This window comes from Crocodylus siamensis, chromosome 3 (assembly GCF_052110815.1).
Source record: "Crocodylus siamensis isolate JL-2025a chromosome 3, ASM5211081v1, whole genome shotgun sequence".
In the NCBI taxonomy this organism is placed as follows: Eukaryota; Metazoa; Chordata; order Crocodylia; family Crocodylidae; genus Crocodylus; species Crocodylus siamensis.
Genome location: NC_143397.1, coordinates 184,102,836 through 184,125,769, shown reverse-complemented (window position 1 = coordinate 184,125,769; position 22,934 = coordinate 184,102,836). Strand labels below are relative to the sequence as shown.

The 22,934-nt window shown below is 37.8% G+C and overlaps 2 protein-coding genes across 7 annotated transcripts in view; both read right to left on the bottom strand.

Annotated features, from left to right (window-relative positions):
• Positions 1-2,731, bottom strand: part of LOC149869216 (chloride channel protein C-like) — a 127,461-nt gene extending 124,730 nt beyond the window's left edge. For both annotated transcript variants that reach the window (XM_090039942.1, XM_090039943.1), the window contains exon 1: positions 2,415-2,731. In XM_090039942.1, the coding sequence (XP_089896068.1) occupies positions 2,415-2,659 (245 nt within the window). In that variant the 5' untranslated portion in view covers positions 2,660-2,731. The remainder of the gene's footprint in view (positions 1-2,414) is intronic.
• Positions 2,732-11,462: 8,731 nt separating this feature from the next.
• Positions 11,463-22,934, bottom strand: part of UBE2V2 (ubiquitin conjugating enzyme E2 V2) — a 50,671-nt gene continuing 39,199 nt past the window's right edge. For 3 of the 5 annotated variants that reach the window (XM_090039937.1, XM_090039938.1, XM_090039939.1), the window contains exon 4: positions 16,909-17,784. In XM_090039937.1, the coding sequence (XP_089896063.1) occupies positions 17,638-17,784 (147 nt within the window). In that variant the 3' untranslated portion in view covers positions 16,909-17,637. Of the gene's footprint in view, positions 17,785-22,934 lie in introns of all 5 variants that reach the window. The other 2 variants (XM_090039940.1, XM_090039941.1) reach the window with 2 other exon arrangements.

The following is a 22,934-nucleotide window of genomic DNA, read 5'->3' as shown; positions in this document are numbered from 1 at the left end:
CCCCGGGTGCCCTCCCAGACCCAGGAAGCACAAGTCACCGAGCTGGGGGAGTGGGGGCGGGACCCTAGCATGCTCCCCAGGGGACCGGAAGTGCTTCTGGGTCTGCTGCCGAGCACACTGGGAGTCCCCCCTCCGGTGGAACGCTCCATCAACCCCACTATTGCAGCATTCATGACCACCGGGTACCTTGAGTTATGTAGAAAAAACATTTAAAGCTGTGTCTATGTCCAAATCACTGAATATGTCCAAATCTCTCCAAATCAATTCAGAGGGCTCCGATTCAATTTGGAGAGATTAGAAGGTCTCCTGATTCAATTTGGACTCAGAGATTCGGCCACCAAATCAGGCCAAATCTCTGTTGAATCAAATCAGGGACTGAAGCTTCGCACAGCCCTAATAAAAGGACCTCAAGCAGTCATATTGTCCATCCACATGCACTGATGTAGGATCGACTACACTTATACCATTTCTGATACCTGTTCTCAAGAACCTTCAGGCCAGGTACCGACATTATACTTTCACTGGTATAAGTGACTGGAAACTGGTCTATACCTGTAACAGAACAGAAGCTTGGCACATAAAACCAGTTTATACCCATAACAGAACAGAAATTCAGCACACACTAATTGGTTTTAAAATGGCAGAACCTGATCTAAGATTGCCCCCCCCCCAAAAAACCATAGAGTAGATGCATGTTCTGTTCACTACTGATCTAAACTACGCTGCTTACAGAAAATTGCATAACTTAGATAAATTCTACACTGGCTTTTTGGAATGTCTATACCTAGCCCCAGTGACAGAGACTACACAATCTGCTGAGATAATCTATTCTAGTGCTTAATTATCCTTCCAGATTTTTTTTTCCTAATGTGCAATCTACATTTCCATTGCTGTAATTTACTCCTTATCCTGCCCCACAATGGATACAACCAATATTTTATTACTTCCTTCTTTGCAGTAACTTTTTACAAATTTAAAGATTATCATGACTTTCCTCAGTCTCCTCTTCTCTAGATCAGGCAAACCTACTGCTTGCACAATATTTCCATACAGAGCACATTTTCCAGGCTTCTTAATTTTGTTGCTCTCCTCTGTACTTTCAATTGGTCCACATCTGTCATGAAATGCAAGTGTACAATTGAGGTCTTTCCTCTGGTGTGTGAAATGGAAGAGTTACTTAACATCCCTTTCAAAAATCATTTCTCCTATATCCCAGTGTAACATTTACATTTTTTTCCAAAATAGTATAACATTATTGACTTTTTCAATTCATGATCCATTGCAACTTTAACATCCTTTTTTGAAGAACTGCCATCTAGCCAATTGCTCCCAATGGTGTTTTTGTTCACTTGATTATTCCTACTAAATGTAGTACTTTCCAATTTTTCAAGATCATTTTAACTGCTGATCCCATCTTTCAAAGAGTTTGCAATCATTCCCAGTATAGTATCATCTGGAACATTTAACAGTATATTCCAGTCCATGATGCAAGTCATTAATGAAAAGAATGTATTGCACTGACCCATGAGAAACCACCCCTGGACCTCATATGATAATTCCTTCTAGTATGACAGTGAACCATTGATTACTACTCTTTGTGTACAGTTTTGCAATCAGTCTTGTACAATAATTTCAGCTGTATTGTATTGATTATTTTATACTCTCACCCCTCCTTTTTGCAGGCAGCCCTCACAAGCACAACATTGTCATTTAATTTGAATAATACTTTAGAATTTTACATCATCTGCACTCAAACAAGCTCAATTCATTTGGCAAACATTAGTGAACAGTCTCTTAGCACCACGGTGACAAAAGAGGAATAAATCCTCATCTTGTGGAATACTAAGAGGCACAGAGAAAGTATTCTAAGTCCAACAGACATGGCAGAAGCCAGAACTAGAAAAAAGAAGCTTAATTTTCTGATGATCAGTCTAGGGTTTGCACCACAAAACCTCCTTCCACCAAACCAACAAATGAAAAATTTTTCCATAGTATGATCCTCGAATCTATTTAACTCACTACCACTTGCCAGACAGCTCACCTGAGTAGCAATCAAGAGTTAGGATACAAATGTTATGTGCTACCTTAGGCACACCCACCCTGTACCCTCATCCCCACATGTAATGTAGGAATACGATTTTATTTCTCTCAAGAGATTAATCTATTTTCTCTGAGGCACCCAAGTGTTACGATAAGAACAGCTTTTGAGTAAAACAGACTTCTCTCCCTACTTTGCACTGTTGAAAACCTTACATTCTGGGAAGCTCTACAAAATTCACATACTTATCAATGATAATCAAGGTCAATCAATCAACTTCCATACTGTTTAGAGGTAATAAGGTTGATATATATTTTTACTACCCTGAGACTGTAGGAAACTAGACTGCTTGGCCCAAGGGATGGGGCATTATTACCTGTATGCTTTCTCCTGTAGCCACTTCTTGTAAGCTTCACTGTGTGAAGGTAAATAATCCAAGCTCTCATAAGAAGTTGCTAGACATTCGCTCTTCTCCTCTCCACATTTATAGTTTGCTGAGCCACCAACATTAATGTTACAACGCCTGTCCAGAGAATTAATCAAATCAGGCCCATCTTCTGCCAAGAACATCTGCTCTTCACTATTAGCCAAATGTCTCTTCCAGAAAAAGAGTGATGACATGCTCCCAAGCTCCAGGAGTCTTTGGGATAGTGACAAGAACTACCTGAGGCTGAAGACATCAGTTGCCTTGCTTCTCTCTGAAAGTTAGAGGTGGAAAAATACACCAGGATGGTGTACTTTCCCTGGGCAGCTGAGACTGGTTAACGTGTTGTGGGTTTGATTAGCTGTGGCACTGCCTAGGTCTAGCATGTTTGTAGCACCGAGAGCCTGTCTGAACTAGATCCTGTTGGTGAAGAAGTCACCAAAAGTACAAAGGGCTTTAAAATTGTGGGTTGGTATGCGACAGCAATGAGTGTAGCTTTTTCTTAATGAAAGGGCAGGTAATATGAAAGAAAAATCCTTAAAATGTGTGTGGGGGAGGAAGGAAGCGGGAAATCAAGTGTCAGTTGTAACATGTAGTTGACAAGAACAAGAGTTCTGGTCAACATATGATCACAAAAAAAATAAAGGAATACTAGAATGCCAGAGCATTTGAAGCACTACACTTACCTCCCAGTGTATGCATTTTCCCCGGCAAAATTGCTTCTGTTACAGAGTTGAGTTTTTTAAAATATAGGACAGGAAGGGGTCAAGCAACTATGTTTCCTACATTCTTAGGGAATCGTTAACCCAAGGAATCTCCAGAATTGCTGCTTACATCACATACTACAGAGCCTAATACATGAAACACCATGAGTATCCTATAAAGGCCAGTGCCCTGGCACTGCAACAACAGGAAAGTTGCTGGTTAATATATGCTCGGTAGATATCTAGAAAAAAAGGACCATGAGTCAAAATACAGGGAAGGAAAAACCTCACCGTGTCTGTGCCAATCTGACATGAGGGAAAAATTCTCTCTTGATCCCAAATTCGTTCATCAATGTGACCCTGAGCAGAAAAGCAAGACCCTCTAGCCAGGAACCTCTGGGTTTCCTAAATTGAACTAAACATTTTCAAATCTAGGGAATTTTCAGTTTGATCACACTCTTAATTACAAATTACTTAACTAGTGCTCATATCTGCTTCAAATTCACCAGCACAAGCTGCTTTTACACTTATTCATAAAATCATATACAGTCTTAAACACAGCAGATATTCAAGAGCTGTGAAATGTGTGGCAACTAGAATGAACTGAATGCTTTAATTCTCTTAACATTTGCAAATCAAATGAGCATTTCTTTAAAAAGGTCTCAACTGTCACATGTAAATTAGGTGTGTGTGGAGGGGGGAATGATTCTTGAACAAACTCTACTTCTAATACAAATTCCTAAAGTCCTTTGCTCTTATAAATAGGTAGAAAAAGAGATAAGATTGTATTCCATCATTATCATTTGATTCGTTTCTGTGTCTATTTCATTCTATTTTCTTCCTTTCCTTTTAAAATCTCAGGTGAGACTCATTAAATTTTTTGATTGATTTTCTACTATGGCAAGCAAGTTTGAGACTAGCAAAAGCAACCAAAAAACCCCCAAAAAACACACCACTGATACTCTGATGCATTTGTGAGTAGGCGGTCAGATAAGGGAAGAATTATTACCATCTACTGCAGCAGGTAGAAAATATTTACTGTAAACAGAAAATTGGTAACACACTGTGCATTTGCTTATTATGGGGCAAGGTTTCTGTAAGTCAAAACAGGATAGAGAAGATTTCTGCTACATTCCATTTGCCTTATAGTGTTGGCTTTAAAATAATAAGTAAAAGTTACAACATTAGCTCACATTTGACATGAATGTATCCTGATCACAGTACAACTGATGAATATTAAATGGGTGACCTAAAAGTAGCCATATTGTACGACTGCAAGCTAACAGGAAGAACAGCATGGAGACCAAACAATAGGAAAAGGATCTTATATTTGACAGTGATCTATACAACTAGGTCCTGATACTATGACCACTGTGATAGAATTGAGCATGCCCTATATATATTTCTAGGGTTTTCAAAACCACCTTACAAATTCCAGTAAAGATTTTACATTTTCCCATATAGTCTGAGGGCAAAGGTGAGTGCAAGAGAAAGGAGATAGTATGACAAAAAGCAAGGACTCTTTAGGACTATTATTAGTGCTACCCTTTATTTGTGCATTTGGTGCTAGAAGTCATACAGTAATTGAAGTATTGGAAACTCCTGAGTTACTTTGACAAGAGGCATGATAACAAGCAAATAATTCATCCCACACCATTAAAAAAACCCAATGAGAACAACAATCTTGATGAGAACACAGCAGTTATTTTAGAGCAAATCACAAGCATGCAACAATTTAACGCAGAAAATGTGAAGGAAATTCATTCCAATTGAAACTACTTGCAGAATGTAAGAAAGAACAACTTTCTGAGTTTGAATCTGACCTATTTTTACCTAAAAAGCTTGGGGATCTTCAACGAGAAGTAGTTAAGCCCTCAGTTTTGCTTTTAATCACAAACAACAATAAAATGTAGTTTGAAGTTACATTACTAAATTGTATTCAGGGTTTGCTTGGATTTACTGTTCTTCTCTAACTCTAAAATGGGAGACTAGACAAAAAGAAGCAGAAGTCAGAGGATGAAGCTTTTGAGGCTTCTTAGTAAATTAGTACAATGGATGGAATCTTGGCACCATTTAACCGAATAAGAAGATTCTCCTTGCTTTGAATGGGATGAGGATTTCATTTTGAATATCTTGCATCCAGGAACTTGTATGTATTATATCATTTCAGACTGTATATAAATATATTGGATTACATACACATGCATGCATGCATATGTGCATGCACGTGTATGTAATCCAATATATATTTATGCATGCATATGTGCATGCATGCATGCATACAGATATAATGTTCAAATTATGCATCAATTGAACAAGTTCAGAAAGAATAAGAAGTACCACCCTACATCCTAGGTGAGAGGGATTATATTGAAATTAAGCTATTTCTGAGGGATAGTATAATTATGCCCGACTCCATATCATTACCTTTCTATTTACACAGCAGTTAATAGCAACATTTTCTCAGAAACGCAGTCAAACTCCTATACTTCTGTAGTTGAGCTTCTGGGGTGTTTTTTTTCCTTCTCAACAGTCCGAGGGGTATGTTATCTGACAACTACCTCTTTTCCAATCAAACTCAGACCTGGTACATGGCCTGACCCATCTAAGAGCATCCGGTCGATTATTAAAGGCACCTAATACTGCAGCCAAGATGTAAAATTACAATACAGTATAGAGTATGCATCTACCACAGAAGGCCTATGTGCATCCCATGGTTTCTCATGTAGCTGATGCTTACACTCATGTAAGAGAAACAAGGCATTGTTTTGAAAGTCATGAGCCTACAAAAGTCAAGAAATTAAGTTTCTCCTAGAGCGGAGGTATCAGCCATATGGGCTACAGACCAGATCCAGTCCATGGAGCCATGATTCAGCCCATGGGTCGCTGAACTAATCCCATGCACCAAGCCCTGCCCTGCATGCCACATGCAAAGCGTGGGCTGGTCCTGGAGCCGCGCATCTTGGGGTTGGTTCAGGGTGCACACTGCATGCAGTCCCCCACTGAACCAGCCCTACACATTAGCTCCAGGGCCTCTCTGAATCAGGCTGTGCTGGAACCAGCATAGAGGGCCAGTCCAGCAGGGCGCTGCACACAGAGCACCTCCTATGTTGGCTCCCTGTGCTGCATACAGGATGTGTAGACAGTCTAGCCCTGTGTGCTGTGGTGCTGCAGGCAGTGCACAGGCTGGATCTGGCACCAGTGGCCATGCACAGGGGTTTGGGTCCCAATTTTGGCCCACAGATCAACGCAGTGACCCTAATCCGGCCCATGGGGCCAGATAAGTTTGATACCCTTGTCCTAGAGTAAGGTTATCAAGACAGTTAAATTCTCGCTCTGGTAAGTAGGGATCTACTGAAATCATGATTTTGCAGAAACTACAAAAGCTGGCATTGCCTGTGAAATGTGCGGGGGTGGGGAGGAAGGGACCCAAAAAACAACCAAAAACCAAAAAACTTCCTGTCAATAAAATGCTGGCTCCCCAGAGGGAGCCAACAGTCCTCCTGGCATTACAGCCCAGCCACGCAACCCCCAGGGGAGAAGGGGGCTGCTGGTATGAAGGGTAACCCAAGGTGGCTGCTGCCACTGCCACTCGCTGCTTATTGGCTAAGGGCTGCCTGCCATTCAGCCACACCCATCTCCACCAAATCGGCAGAGAGGGGCAGGGGCACATGAAAAAACCATTACAAACATTCAGTGGCAAAGGGTGGGAGCCACTGGAGCCCATTGGCCATAGGCATTGGAGGGCCCCACCGTGATCAGGCCACACAAATGGCAGCCAGCCCTGCAATCCCCCTGCAAAAACTGACCAGCCACCTCTTTGAATTGAAGTAGTAGGTAGAGCCCTACTGATAAGTAATCAGTTGAGACCACTTTTTAGAACTGTTGCCCTAGGTGTTACCCCCACAGCTATCAAAAACCCTTCTGCACTGGAATCATTGTTAGAAAGATGGCGTCTAGTTGTTTCAGGCCTCATGATTAGAATTAAGTCATCTATTCTTATGCTCACTCCTGTTGATGGAAGCCAAAAGTTCCTTTTCCTGGGTAGGAATCTCTATCTTGCGCAGTATGTATGATGATAAGTATCAACAAAAAGATTCTTACTTCTTCAAAATGCACTCTTCTTGTTCTTACATATCATCATCAGCAGAAACTCCCACTGAATATCTGAAGCTGTTCACAAGGGTGTCTTCTGCCCTCAATACCTCTACAACACTAAAGAATTAAATCCCTTAGCATGGAGCATGGAAGAAACTTCTGGCAAGAGAATGAAGCCTTTCCTCTAAAACTCTAGAAGCTAGGGAGAGAGAAAAATCTACTCCATCTACTGATGAAAAGAAAAAAAATACTAACATAGAAAACGGCATACCTGAATTTGCTTAGTGACTATTGTGGAATCATCTAAACTAAACAAATTTTATTTGGAAGGTTACTGTTGCTTTCAGACAGAAAATGAGTTACTTTCGAGCTACTGGGATGAGCTAAAATGCTTTGTGTTCTTCACTCCCCTCTCATACAAACTCAACAGTGAAGAACCCCCTGCCTAACTAACACTTTAATGAAGCTGAATGAGTCAGTGATACTTCCAATCAGAATCATGCACTCTGCTCTCTTGGGACTACGGATATACCTCCAGAGGCACACCTCGACAACTGCTATTTCTGATCCAAATCACAAGTTGAGTAAGGGGTTGGGTTATGCAAATACAGTCAAGGGACAAAATTCCACATGTGAAATACTTATTCCCACTCGTAGGTAGCAAGGGAGTTACGTGGATCAGTGCCAAAATTACTGGAAGAGAGGCAACTTTTTTATTTTTTTCATACATATTTTGTTGCTGTTTCCCTAAATTGATTACTCTGTTCCTTTGACCCCAAAACAATGTCTTTATTTTTATATAAATTTGGAGTACTTGAAAATGGGAAAGTTCTGCCTCGATGAGATACCTTGAAAGGTATATTTCCTTATCTAGGGTTTCTGGGTAGGTACTCAAGCTGGTTTAGTTACTTGGCAAGAAGATTCCCAAAAACTTTTAAATGTTTTTTTTGTTTTGTTTTGCTGCCTTTAACCATCTGCAAGTTTTACACCTGTCTCTTTCTTCATCTTTCATAAAGCTAGTATAAATCGGTGCCATCTGTTAAGTAGACTGCTGTAGAAAAGTTCCTGACTGTCAAGTATACATGACATTATTTCTGTGGAAAGTGCTGGGGAAACAAAGAATTCCAGTACCTTATCAGTGTATCTCCTTTCCTGCCACAGAAAGGAACACTCAAATCCAGATTATTAGAGATAAACTGGTTTCAGCTGGGTGAAGCACTACTCCATAATAGTTCTTTTGTTTTAAATCTAAGGTAGCTGCACAGCAACAAGAGGTGAAGCAACCCTCGTCAATAAAAGGCACTGTGAATTATTTTTTAAACAAACCACGGCAAATTAAGAACTACCCTCCAAACAACATCAACAGTGTATCAGAAGCTTAATGCCGGCATCTTATTTTAAAAATGGAGGAATAAAAGAGGATGCAGATAATAAATAAAAACTGTTACTTATTTCAGCTCTGAATTGTTAGAATATAAATTATAACACTTGATTCCAGCTTCATTAAACTAACCAAGCTTAAATCCCATAGTTCAGATGGGACACCAACTGTCTACATACATATTAGGCTAGGACGTTTCATGAACCTCTCATTTTGACATTCTAGTTGCCATTTTAAGTTGTTCTATTCTCTATAAATTGCCTGAACCTTTGTTGGGAAAAGCAGCATATAAATTGCATGTATAAATAAATAAATAAAAGCACCCAATTGGCATTATACTTCAGTGACTATATGGTGGAATTTCAGCTGTCTGTATAGGCAGACATGGAGAAACCAGTCAAAAGCTCATTTCGTCAAAATCCCAGTTCTAGTCTTACATACATTTTGTATTGTCTAAGAAGTATAAAGAAAAAAAAGGGGGGTGTATGCATTTTTCTCACTTGGACTGTAAACCTTTTGGAAGAAGACCATATTTAGTGCATCTGGCAGAACAGTTCAGAGCTTTTGTTCGTCAGCAGGATATTACAAATTAAAATAATTCTGCATTAAGACAACAATATAGTATTCTAAAATCTTAAAACACAATTATGCTGCACACTGGAAACTGACATTCGCTTTGTTACATTAGCTCTACAATTCACAAATTAACTCCAAGGGAAAAAAACCCAAACTGTTTTAAAATATATAAACTTATGCAGAGAAATATATGTACACACACACACACAGAGAAATATATGTACACACACACACACACACACACACACACACACACACACACACACACACACCCCGCGAATTGTTATGCAGGAAAAGTGTCAGTGCAGAAAGCTCTTCACTCTTCAGGGTCTCAGCATTCAAATATCTGCACACACAGCTTTGATAAGTTTCTCTACCAGGAAAAGAAACCTGGGAGAATTCTCCCAGATTTTTTAATGTGTATAAGCAGACTATGTTAGCGATTGTCAGTTAGCAGCACTAGCATCTTATAGTATATTGACAGACTGAAAGCAAAACAGTGTAATGCACAGCTCTGAATTTAATACTTTAGCTATTTAAGTTGTTACTAAAAATTCAAATTATACTACTACTATCAGGCTGATGTGGGTTTTAAAATAATAAATAAAATGTTAAATGCACAACTTGAATGATGGCTTAAAATTGTAAATATTATAGATAATATGAATATAAAGAATTTAAAGCATTACCAAGGGCAACTGAGTATTTTCTGGATTTAAAATGGTAAAATATATTTTTGTGGGCAGAAAAAATGAAAGAAACTTGGTATTTGTAGTAAATTTTCACCCTATAAAGTCATATTTGATTCTGTATTTTATATAGACACACACAGAGAGCACTTTTGTTTTAAGTGTAATGATCAACTATTGCAAACACGATGAATTTCTACAGGGCAATAAGATCAAGAGATATTTTTGGTTTAGAAGACAATACTTTGGTTTTGGCATTCATGCTGAAAGATAATCCTAAATCAAGAGAAGGGAACAATGTTTATCTAAATCTAAATAACCATAAGTTACGTGCAAGCCCAAAGTGGCTCTATTCAAGTTAGAGAATCTCTAACTTACAACAGCTTGTTAAAGACTTGTCACATCTTGGAAGGCCCTAGTCTGGCAAAAAATCAGAAAACACCTCTCCTCCTTAGATCTTATGCAAAAAGCAGCAATGGAGGTCCTTGAGAATCAATACTGTGACCCTTGATTTCAACCATGGCCTGTCTGGTTAAAAACAGCAGGGAACTCCTCAAGTCTTAATAAAAGGCAATTAATACTTTTGATGAGGGACAAGGTTCTCAAAGCATACAACAGAGTGATGGTTTCTCAAGTGATAGATATGTCACCTTGAGTCCACCCTCTTTTTAAACTGATTTAGTTGATAATCTAGCTTGACAGACACCAGTTTCTCTCTCACTCCTTACAATTCCTCATAATTAGGGGTACCTCTTTTCAGCCTGCTGAAAAGACCTGCTGTCTCAGGGTTCTTTTGGATACCCAACCACCCATTCTATTTATTGGCCATAACAATACACTCTATTCTATTAGACACAGATCTAGACACAATGAACCAGGTGTTCCTGACCTTCAGCATGGATTAGTGTAAATCTAGGATGCATGCTGCAATAAAGCTCCAGCCTATCCAAAATACAGCAACCCATGTGCTTAATGACAAAAGTTACTCATACATTATCTGGTGCTCTGCTATATACTGGCTCTGTATTTAATTCAGAGCTGAATTCAGTTAATAGAAGTCAACAGGAGCTGTGCTTCTGCATATCGGATCACTTCAGACATTTACATCTGAAAAGCTTGCCCACTAACTCCAGTATTACTAAATAAACCATTACAAGTCACATCAGAGGAACATGACATAGCTAAATTTAAACTCTGCTCTGTATAGATAAGTACTGAAAGTGCCTTTGATATTATAATCTGATTTAGACTATATGCCTGCAATCTTTTATCTGAATAATTATACTACGTAAAGTATACAGAGGAAAATCTTTGTATTGGTCTGGTGCATAGCAACCCATTTTGTTCAGTTTTAACTCTAAATGTTGAGCCTTGCAGCCTCAAACAATAAGATTCTTCCCAGCTCATCATAAAGCACTGGCTCACTTCCAAAGGCTCTAAAGAACTCAGCTACATGTTACTGTTAGTGTGTATTGTTTCACATCTCCTGATGCTGTAATTTACTGATGTCTGCTGAAAACAAAAATCAGACAGCAAGCATGGAAACAATTCCCCCCCTCATTTCATGCATGCATGTTTGCCCATCCTCAGCAAAGACAATGCCTGGATAGTCCCTTAAGAATTTAACTTCCTAGTGCCTGGGGGACACCTTTACTAGAGTTATATTTTAAGTCAGGAACCACAAGTACAATGCACTACTTTTTCAGATGCATCAAGATAAAAAAATGGGTATTTCAATTCCATCATAGTCTATGACATAAAACAACCTATTTAACAGAGATTTAATCCAAATATTAAACACTGATTCACTTTTTCCCTTGGAACACACCTCAGTTGGCTATAGCACAGACATGAGGATTCCTCTTCAAGATATTCCACCACCATGTTCTCCCACTCCAAATACTTAGCAGCCCAATGTCAGGCTGTTCTTGAAACACATAGATCAATATATCTGGACACAAGACAAAACCATCTGTATCCTGCTTTCCTACCTCCAAAGAAGGAATCCTACAAAAAGTAATCATTAGCATTTGAGAAATATGTACCTCACCACTGCTTTAAAAGAAACAAAACCAAGCAACTAAAAAAGGGTGAAACAAATTTTAAAAAGGGGCAAAAAATTGTTTAAGGCCTAGCAAGAAAATGCCATATTTTTAACTGAAATAAATTTTATTTCAACCAAGACATAAATACTCCACCAATTTAAACCCTCGCAGTATTCAGCACTTCTATCATTTTTCCTCTCCAAATCCTGTACTATTAGTCATCAACATTGCGCTGATGGCACAAAAATTAAGAAGTAAATGGCTTTTGTTAATTGTTCAACCTGAGGTAGATGACAAAGCAAAACAGAAAGGTGAACTTGGATTTTAATTATTTGCAATGTCGAAGTTTAGATAGATTTTGTTCTATAAAAATGGACAGTGTCAAAGAAAGGCTGAGTGTTCAATTAATAGTAACATCTGTCAATATGCTGGCTATGTCTGACCAGGGAAAATTTTAAAAATTGCTCTATAATTTCAATTGGTCTAAGCATTAGTGAATTGTCCTTAGCAACATGTTTAGTTTTCAAAAACCCATTCTCAAAAGGGATCATGACCAGTTTCAAAATCATGTTTTTAAAAGTTTTGTTTCCTTACTTTTGTTAATAACCACCATCAAGTTTATTAAAAATGAACTGTACTTCAAAATTTGCCTTCTCTGTTATACTCTGTCACTCCATTTCAACAATGAAGTTGTTCCATATTCTGATTTTCATGTGCTAACAATATTGCTATTTATAGCTCCATCCATTTAAAATAAAATGTGTATAAACATATCTATTTTAAAGGTATTTTTAATCCAACAACAGATTCCAAGGTTAGAGTATCTGAGAACACAATTCAAAACCATGGCAGTATCCTAACAATACCCAAAAATCCACCTGACAGTTGTCTCAATTTCAGCAAAAGTCTACTTCATTTTTGCGAAGGTAATGATTTAGTTGGAATAAATATCTGGTTAAAAACGAGGATAACTTGGTCTAAAGTGCTTGTTTTCAAGATATGGATTCCTTACTGTAAGACAGACACTGCTTGTTAGACCCACTTTTGGAAACCGTCTATTGGAGCACTGCTTTGTAATCAACTTTGTCTTCCACAAGGAATACAAGGCCTAAGGCCTGTGTACACTTACAAACCAAAAAGATGCCATTTCACATAATGGTATTCTCTCTAGGACAAGGACCCTGAAGCTCTACTTTTTCAGCAGTTTTTTCTCCTAGTTGCCAAACATTTAGTTCTTATGCCATTATCTTCAGTCCCAGACTGAGTTTCCCAGGTATATTGCATAAGTTTCAACACTATGTCTACCTAACAAAAGTGTATCCGGGAAGCAACAGCTACCTTTACATCCCAGAGGCTCACTTCCTACCGGATCTTTATTCACTTGAAACTACAGAGGGAACCAATCTACCTTTTCTCTTCCCCATTGCTGCACTGTTTAAAAAGAGAAGAATACAGTATACAGCACTCTAAATGACCCTAGCGCAAAATGAAAGCAGCCAACATTGCTAACCCAATCTACTTATGAATCCATAACTTAAAGATCACTCTGGAAGAGAAAAAGCAGAGAATGCAGCTAATGAAAACATCTTTGGTTATGTCTGCATAAGCCCTCCTTATGGTATTTTGGTGTAAATGATCTACAATATGCATTTTTATCTCTGATGTACCGTATATGTAAGTGATGTTTATATTTTTTCGATACTGTGTACATTAAAAGGCAGGAGGTTGGGTTGTTTCCACAAGAAATGGTGGCAAGTCATCAATTAGTATAGAAAATGAGCATTAGCACATAAAGTCAAGAAATCCCAGTCTCTGGTTAGCTGTGCATTATCTCACCATCATCCATTAGATTATCTATTTATGATGTTGTCAAACCGTATAAACAATAAAAAGGTCTTGCTTATATATTACCATTTCTCAAAATGCTGAAGATTAGAAAATTTTCCATGAAATGGCTTAAATGAGGTTAGCCTTGAACAGTAGGTATAACTATTAATCTACAGACTGAAATGAACTCTAGATTCCATTACAAATACCTAATATTTAAAGAGATGCATAAGCAATACTGTATCCAACATATTATTAATAATGGTATCACTAAGTTAAAGTTGCTATTAAAACAATTATAGAATAGATGCTATATTCACCATAACAGGAGCATCAAACATACAGCCCGCAAACCAGATCCGACCTGTGGAGCTGCTGTATCCAGCTCACCAGGACAAGTAGGCAACCAAAGGTTGCCGGGGTTTTGACCTGCCACACAACCTGGGGCCCTTAGGCCCAGGTGGACATGGCAATCAGAAGTCCGGGGGCAAGCAAAAGCTGATACAGACCTGGTCATCCTCTGGCTGCTTCACTGACACCACTACAGTGGCTCTAGCTCTTTGACCACCGATGCACACCCATTTTCCCCCCGCCATGCCCTTGTGGGAGTTGTCGCCACCATTTTCCCTGTGCCGGAGCCAGAGCTGCCAGGGCAGAACAAGACACATGGGAGCCCTGTATTCAGGACCGAATTTCTGAATCAGAGCTAAAAGCGCTATGCTTGCTCAGCTTTCAGACTACAAATGGATTTGAGCATACAAGACACTTTTCAGGATTTGACTGTGTATGCTACTCATTTCTGTAAGGTCTAAATGAACAGAGCACAACACTTTTAATACCCATGCAATTGCTGCAGAATAACTCATTAGTATTAAGCCTATAAAAGTGTGAAATTCAAACCAAATAGGAGTATTTTTCCCCATTTAAGATTTACCCAGCAAGATACACTTAGTATGCATCAGAACACATTAGTTTAAATTCCAGGCAAAGACCATGGCAATGATACGAGTTCTCAAATGCAGTTTAAAAGTAGGCTGCATGTAGAGCTTTTGAATTCTTCCCTACATAATTTGGTTTAAAATGATCCTCTCCATGTACTGTACTTACAAAAAACAGACACAGTTAAGTGCAAAGAACATTTAAAAAAATACAAGAAGTTACTAACAACATGAAACTCATGCCTATAAATTCCTTTATGCCAGAAAACAAATAGAACAATAGGTTTTGCTAAAAAAGCTTGCTTTAAAGACTTACCCAAGACAAAGCACAAAAAAGGTTAGAAAAACAGGCTAGTAGGCAAATACTAAAAAAAAAAGGATAAGCATAATATAACCTCACTGGAGGAGAAGCAGCAATTTTTTTTTGGAATCCTTTATTAGTATGGGATCATCTTTTAAGGTTCTTGCCTAATGATCTTTGACCAATAATCCAAGGCCATTTTAACAGATCATTATAGATTGCATGTTCCAACATACATTCAATATGGACAAAGAGAAAAGTCACTGCATACCTGGCCTGCTTCAATTTCATACCTAGCAGTAATGTCTATTTGAAGTCACAATAAAGCATGTTTGCAATACACAAAAAGAATACAGGTTCAAAAAACGAATTAAAAGACATTTCTACTGACATCCATAATCAAAGAACAGACCAGAAGGACCATGCATCACAGGATCAGTGGAAATACACATTTCTGTGCTCTGTGAAGTGTGTTTCAGTTTCTTAAGTCTCATTAGTCTGGTCTGTCAATCGTGTTACCAAGCATGTAACATTTTGGAAATATAGCTGAAACTCTTTTTGTTGTTTAAGCTAAGAGAGATCCCCTAAAGTTAACATGATTCAAAACCAAACAGGTATATTCCTATTTTAACAACTGCATATACGTAGTAGTGCCAGTGTAGTGCAAGTGTTTGGTGGCATCAAAACTATCCATATTAACTTAAAATGAAGAGAATAGGGATATGTTGTGGTAAAGCATGTCAGTCAAATAGTCTGTCACAGCCTATGATGTTATATAATGTGGATAAGAGGTAGCTGGGCAGCTATAATTTCAGGAAGTAGATTATGAAAGTGTATCAGATTTGTTTCAAGACCAAATACAGCCTTCATGAAGTATAAAATATTACCTAAAGCTTTCTATTAAAAATAAAACCTCATTTATTGCTCAAGATTCTTACTTTACATTACAAATACAGAAGATATCCAAGTTTTCTGGCCTCTGCTAGGCTTCTTTTTTCCCTATATTCATTGTTCCAAGGGGACTACTGATGAAGTTTTGAATGACAAACCACTGACCCATTCTCAAGATTACAATTTTTCCACTGAAATGGACAACATTTGCTACACAAGTCATTAAAGTATCTTATTGCCAGTTGGATGGCAAGAGCAGCTCTTTTCTGAGAAATCAGTTAACAGAGTTAAAACTATGGCTGTCACTACTCAACACAGCAGGAAAGGAAGAAGAAAAATCAGAATGACAGTCCCTGGGGTGGCCAAATTCATTCTAGTCAGTGAGACTGTGCACCAGCACTTGAGGCATGAAATGCAGACAGATGAGTATAGCAGGTTCACACAGCTCAAAGCAGTGGTATAAGTTCCTTTCAAAAAGCCCATGAGGCCTGAGTCTCATTTATGTGAGGAAGAAAGAGAATGAGGCAGAAGAAAAAAGAAAATGTGTCTAAAGAAAAGGCATAAAGAAATTGCAAGGAAAACAACAGGTCAGGGACGAGCTAAGGTAACAACAGAATACACTAGTAGTTACAAGGAGAGAAGGTAGAAGAAAGGCTCAGAAACAGGACAAAATTAAGCAACCCAGTTTAGACAGTGCCTAAATGTCATATAAACTAAGTGGTCTACTTAATGTCATTTCTAGAATGACTTCCAGGAGAAAAAAAGTTTTTCAAACCGTGAAATTTATCCAAACAACTAATACTGCAGATCATAGAATCTGCTCTTCTGTAAAAGCTTACTACTTCCATTTATCAAGCTAAATAAGCATACAAAAACACTAGTAAGAATAAAAGATGCCTGTAGACCAGCAACTACATAGGATTTAACTTTCTGCTACCTGTATAATTTATTGTGCACATATTACATCACTATTATAGAAATGGCACAGTCTCAGAGGACACTTTCCACATTTTATTTACATTTTAAGACTAACTTTAATCTCAATCACATATCCATACATTTCCTTTGTTTCACTAAAACTTAAATGCATGGTTTATTAGAACAAAGACTGTAAACAAATATTTGCCATGTCCGTTACATGTAACACACAGGAGCTGCTTAACAGAAATACATCCCCCCTTTTATAAATACAGGTATCAAAACAATCCTGAACATACTTCGTGACATTACTAGTAGTCGGCACCCACACCTTTGCAAAAATTAAACAAGATGAGCAATGGTATTCACTGTACCTGCTACTTCAAAACAATTTTAACTGCAGCTCTTTTACTAAGCAAGATGGATAAAGCATGCCATTTATATTGTTCTTTCTTGAGAAATTAATTTTCAGTAACATACATTATGCCACAGCAACCTGACACTTCCTGTCATGCTTTCATCTTGTAAAACTTGAATTCCAATTTTAGGCTATTTCAGGCTTATGCTTAAATGACAGTGCCTTGATAAGAGAAAAAATAAATTGTGCTGCCTTCTTTTTCTCCCATAGTGCCTGAAAACATATTGGGCATACATATATTATATATATATTCTTACAAATGTCCAGGTCATGTATACCAGCTGAAATTCTTTTAATGTGTGGGTGGTTTGCATTGTGAGATTTAATCAAGACATTAACATGAGTAGAAGGTTGTTGTTTTAAGACAGAAGTTTGAGAATCAGCTAAAATTAATTGCTGTAAGTTTGTCCTTCTGGAGGTTGTGGAAGCTTCATATTTTCTTTGGACATCATTAGACGTCTTAGCTCTTGAAGTACAACTTTAATGCTATAAGAATTTTGCCATTTTGCTAACACTGGTATGCTCCGTGCATCCACCTAAAGAAAAAAAAAGAGCACAAGTTATAAAGGGACAATAGCTGTTTAGACCATGAAATACAACCCCCCATATAGTTAACTTCAGTTTACTTAAATACTGCAGTCAGAAATGCTAAGATATGTTTACCTTTCTTTGCTACTTCTCAACAAGGTTACAAATTCATACAATATTTATTAACAAAGTGAGTGTTATATACTTACACACAGTTAGGTGTGTTGCAGATCCTGCAATGAAATCAACAGGTGGTTCCCTACATTCCTTCCATTGAATGGGGAAGGGAAGTCAACCTACACTGCAAACTGGGGCTGTATCTTGGAGTACTGTATCTGTCCACCTCAGCAATAAAATTCCTTACACTGTTTTAAAAAGTCATGCAATCTAAATAGAAAAAAAAGTCATTTGAAAGTATTAACTGATTGCTACACTTATTTTTCCTCAAAGTTGGCTTTCTTTATAAAGGAATCTGCCAAATGTTATAGTGGTCTATGTCTCAAAAAAAGAAACTTTCCTTATTCTAAATAATCTTGTGAGTGAACCATTTTGAATATTTGATACATGGTTATCCTGATGCTGTAAGAATGACCATTTGCCCCAATAACCAGACAGAAATACCAAGATAATATAAATGCACACCTCCAACTATAAGATCAGAACATTTCTCAGTTCAGGTTTTAAATGGTTTCTGTTTCTTATGATAAATGTTCTTACAGACTCTTATTAAAGACTACTACATATCAGTTGATAAATGTGCCCTTTTCTGTTCTTTTATGATACATAAGAGCATAAAATTGTTTTGAATTGGGTTTTTTTCCAGGGGAGTGAGGGGAATTATTATAAAAAGGTGGAGAATCTCTTTTCTGAAATAAAAAAAGAAAAGGATCTGCCTAGCAATTTTATTTCAAGAGGAGACAGATTGCTTATATTAAGGCTGCCTGATTTCTGAAACCAGAGAATTAGACTAAATATATTTTCTGAAGGTAACTAAGGAATTAAGATCACTAATTATTACCTTCATTGTTAAGAAACTAGTAATGAAAATGTCTGAAAAGGAAAATGGAAGTTGGTTGTTTATGCAGTGATCCTTACACCAATTGAAAAACATGCTAGCTTTAAAAAAAAAAGCCTAAGATTGTATTAAGCAAGGTTTGACAGGGGCACTGCTAGACAACTTTTATTATTACTAGATTGTTTTATTGTGCAAAAGAAAGAGGTACTATACAAGAGGAGGGGAAAAAAGCAGCTACATTACTGCAAACAGTTTCTTTCTTTGTCACTGCAGGCTTCCAAATAAGAGCACTAAATTAACAAACAGGTGAGAAACAAAAAAACAAAAGTAAACCACCCCATCTCCATAGCCATTTCCTGTGCTATCAAGGAGGAGTTCAGCTAAAGAAAAGCTCCAGGTCTGGTGCCTTCCCAAATCCCACAGTTCTTCTGTAGACCCTTCCCCACCCTTATAGGCTAAATTGAGATGCAACATGAGCAAACAAGGGGTGCTGCCTGTTCTCCAAATCTGCAAGAACTGAATAAACATCACATAGGTTTTGTGAGAATTAGATCAGTGGTTCTCTTTCTTTTTGATCCTACTGCCCACTGCTCTGGTATTCCCTGTTACACAGAGGGGCAGCAGTCACAGAATTCAAATTGTGTAACCCAGTAAATCCAAGCTCACCATATTTTAGGGAAGGTCAAGTGGGAAAGGGACAAGGGACAGATTCTAATGAAACACAGTAAACTGTGAATTTACTGGAGAGACAACTGAGAAAGAAAAAAACTAAAATGGCCTAAAACAAATTAATAGGAAGACGCTGGAAGATCTTTGCAGCAGAGGATTCCCAATCAAAAGATGAAGAAAGTAGGGAAGGGAAAGAAGAAAGGGGTAAGAAGAAAGCCTAGTAGAAAAACATGATGCAGAGCTAAACTGGGGGGCGGGCAGGGTGGAGGCAACAGAGGGTAGACAGGCAACTGCAGATTTAGATAAAAAGAAAGAGGAAAATTATGGAGCTAACTAAAAGACTTCCCCTTTTACTTCCAGACTGCTGACTACCCACCAGCACTGTTTTCCCCATACTTCATCCATTTCTCTTCTTTAGACCTTACCTAACTGGGGACTGACTTCCAGTACAACCATCTGTGCTTAAATACTACCACTACTGTGCCACTGTTGTCAGGTAAAGTCACTAATTGCATGGATAGAGATGATCAGTTTCAAAGCAAGGGAAAGCTCCACAAGTGCAAACAGTGACTTTCTTATCATCACCAAGGCAAGTCAGAGATTGTAAGCTCTTTATACTACTATAATACAATAAATACTTTTATTTCAAGCCACTTCATTTAGTGTACATCATCAGCTTTCATTTCATAGCAGATCTTGCAGGCAGTAAAAGTTTAGTTAAGCCTTTTGCCTCTATTGCTCGCCTATTTTAGATGTACAGCATTACACATAGTGAATTTACTTTACAAAAAGCTCAATATTCAGTAACCTGAAATGAGAAGGATAATTCATGGGTTTCTACTGCACTCAGAAGAGTCAAATATATCTAATTCCTGCTTCCTGTCATTCCCCGCCCCAACCCTACCCCAAATATGAATCCATGAGTAAAAGGAAGAGGAAATTCCAGGGTAAGCTAAAAGCTGGAAGGCTGGAAATTGAGGACTAAGCTATTTTTATTTTAACAACATAGCCAATATAAATCTTTAAATAATGGCAGAAGTGGCAACAATATACATAATCCAAAAATAACCAAAGAATTCTTCTATTTTATTTAAACATAACAAAATAAATAATTTTAGAAGAATGCTGCAAAATGTTCCGTGTTTATAATGTTTCCAATAGCTTAACTTTAAAAAAGCAGCAAACTGCTTAGTCTACTATAAACACATTCAGAATGATGGCTGGACAACGTAGTTTATAGAATTATAGTTGACAGAATCCCAAGCTAATTTAAAAGAAGAAACAAGCACTTCCAGCTGTAAATGGATTTTAAACAAACAGAAGTGATTACAAATCCAGGGAGACACCAACAGGCTGTTAAAGAATATAAAAAAAAAAAAAAAAAATAGATGTCCTTGAAGACCATGAGAAAATAAATAGTGCATCATAGCACAACCTGTGTTTTATCAATCTATGATACACAGACTGAGAAGCTAAACCCCACAGCATTAAGAAACGTAATTTAATTTTATAGCAATGATACCTTCCTCTGGAGAATAACTAATTTTGCCAGGTTCTACTCATGTACTTGGGTCAACTTTTCAAAACTAGCTTCCCAAATTCAGTGCACAAATCCAGCAGCTGTGTATACAAACTGATCATCTGGAAATTAAGTGATCATATACATGACCAATAAAAGCTGCCAGCATTTGAAAGAGATGTCATATTCTGAACTTAAAGTGAAAATGAAATGAGTCTTCTGCTGACCTTATTTCCCTTTGCCCCTAATTTAAAAAGTGAGGGTAAAGGTAGGAAGGTAGATAATCCTGATCTTTATAAAATTAATATGCATTTAAAAATATGAAGGCCTCCAAGGAGAGTTCCCTCCACTTTTTCCCATTCACTTCTACCCATAATTCCAGAATTTGCTAAATTACTACTGCTCCTTAAAATCCTTCTTTGCTAGGAAATCTCAGAGCTAGACTCCACTAAGAATGCCATCAGCCATACATCACTGAGGACACAGAATAGGAACACTAAAGGTTGCCTGAAGTCAAATCAGTTCTACTCTCAAGAGAATTTGACAACCTTGAAGCAAAAGAAGAGGAAGCAAACAGGAAACCAGTGGCTTATTAAGCCAAACATCAAAAGCATGCCCAAAGCAGAAATGCAAGAGTGGCAGCAAAAAATGTACTGGAGAACTGTAGAGTACCTTAAGCGGAATGCAATATGAACTCAAAAGCAGGCAAGAAGGATGGTCTTGTGGTTAGGACATTGGACAACACCTCCCGAGATCTAGGTTAAATTCTCCATTCTACCATAGCCTTTGTGGGATCTTGAACAAGTAACAACTTTTCAATGCTTCAATTCACCATCCGTAAAATGGACATTGTGTTTATCTTGCTTGTAAACACTCAATAAAAGTATAGATGCTACATAAATGGGGTTCTGATTTTGAACCTCTGGGAGCTACTGTAATACAAATAGTAGTAAACCACTATGCACAGACTATAAATAACAGTGAAATTATGTCTTCCCCCAAACACTAGTTAGAAATACCACTATATTAAGCAGTGTATTTGATATTAAAACATTATAGATTGTTCAGGTCATTAAATTTTGGACCAAGATTACTTTGTTAAAATGTGACTAGGCTTTAAAAGCAGCAATTATTAAAACTCTCCTCTTATACAAAAGGAAAGAGAATTTTAAGGAAAATCCTTCAAAACAAGGAATGTGGCTAGCAATTGGAATCTCTGGGAAAAAAAAATGAAGAAATAATCGTGTTTAATTCACCTGGGTAATTCAAGTGTTTGTATAATATTATTTTACGTTAATACTGTGTTTCTGCCAGGGGAATTCTCTCTTACAAGACTAACATTATTAAGCTTCAATAAACGTTTAACTTAAAGTACAGTTTCCCTCGCTTTATGCGAGTTCTGTATGTGTGAATTCACTCTTATGCAATGACCTTTTTATACCAAAAATTTGATAGATGCAAGGTAAATTCACGCTTATGCAATTGGTGTGGTGGAAGCCCAGAGTCAGCTGCTTTATGCAGTGCATTGTGGGAGTGATGTGCACCAAAATATAGTCTCCTGTGCTCCTTGACTGTTGTCTGCGACATGTGTTTCTGTAGTTGCCATCCCCATTATGGTAACAAACACTACCACCCAGTGCTAGTTTGCACCGTCTGCTGTTGGTGAGCACAAAAATGGTCTTGTAAAAGTGGTAGCAATGGGTCTGGAGGTCAGTACAGTCGAGGTCTTGGAACATATCCCTGTTTGTTACATTGTAAAGCAGGTTCCCTTTATGTGAATTTGAGTTATACACCATTCTCCAGGAACGCATTTACAGCATAAAACGAGGGAAACCTGTACCAAGACAACATACATATACTTCTAGCGTGTACAGCTCCTCATCTTTTGATAACAGGAGGATTGTACCAATATTCTCTAATCCAGTGGTTCTCAATTAGTAAGCCATGGGTGGGTG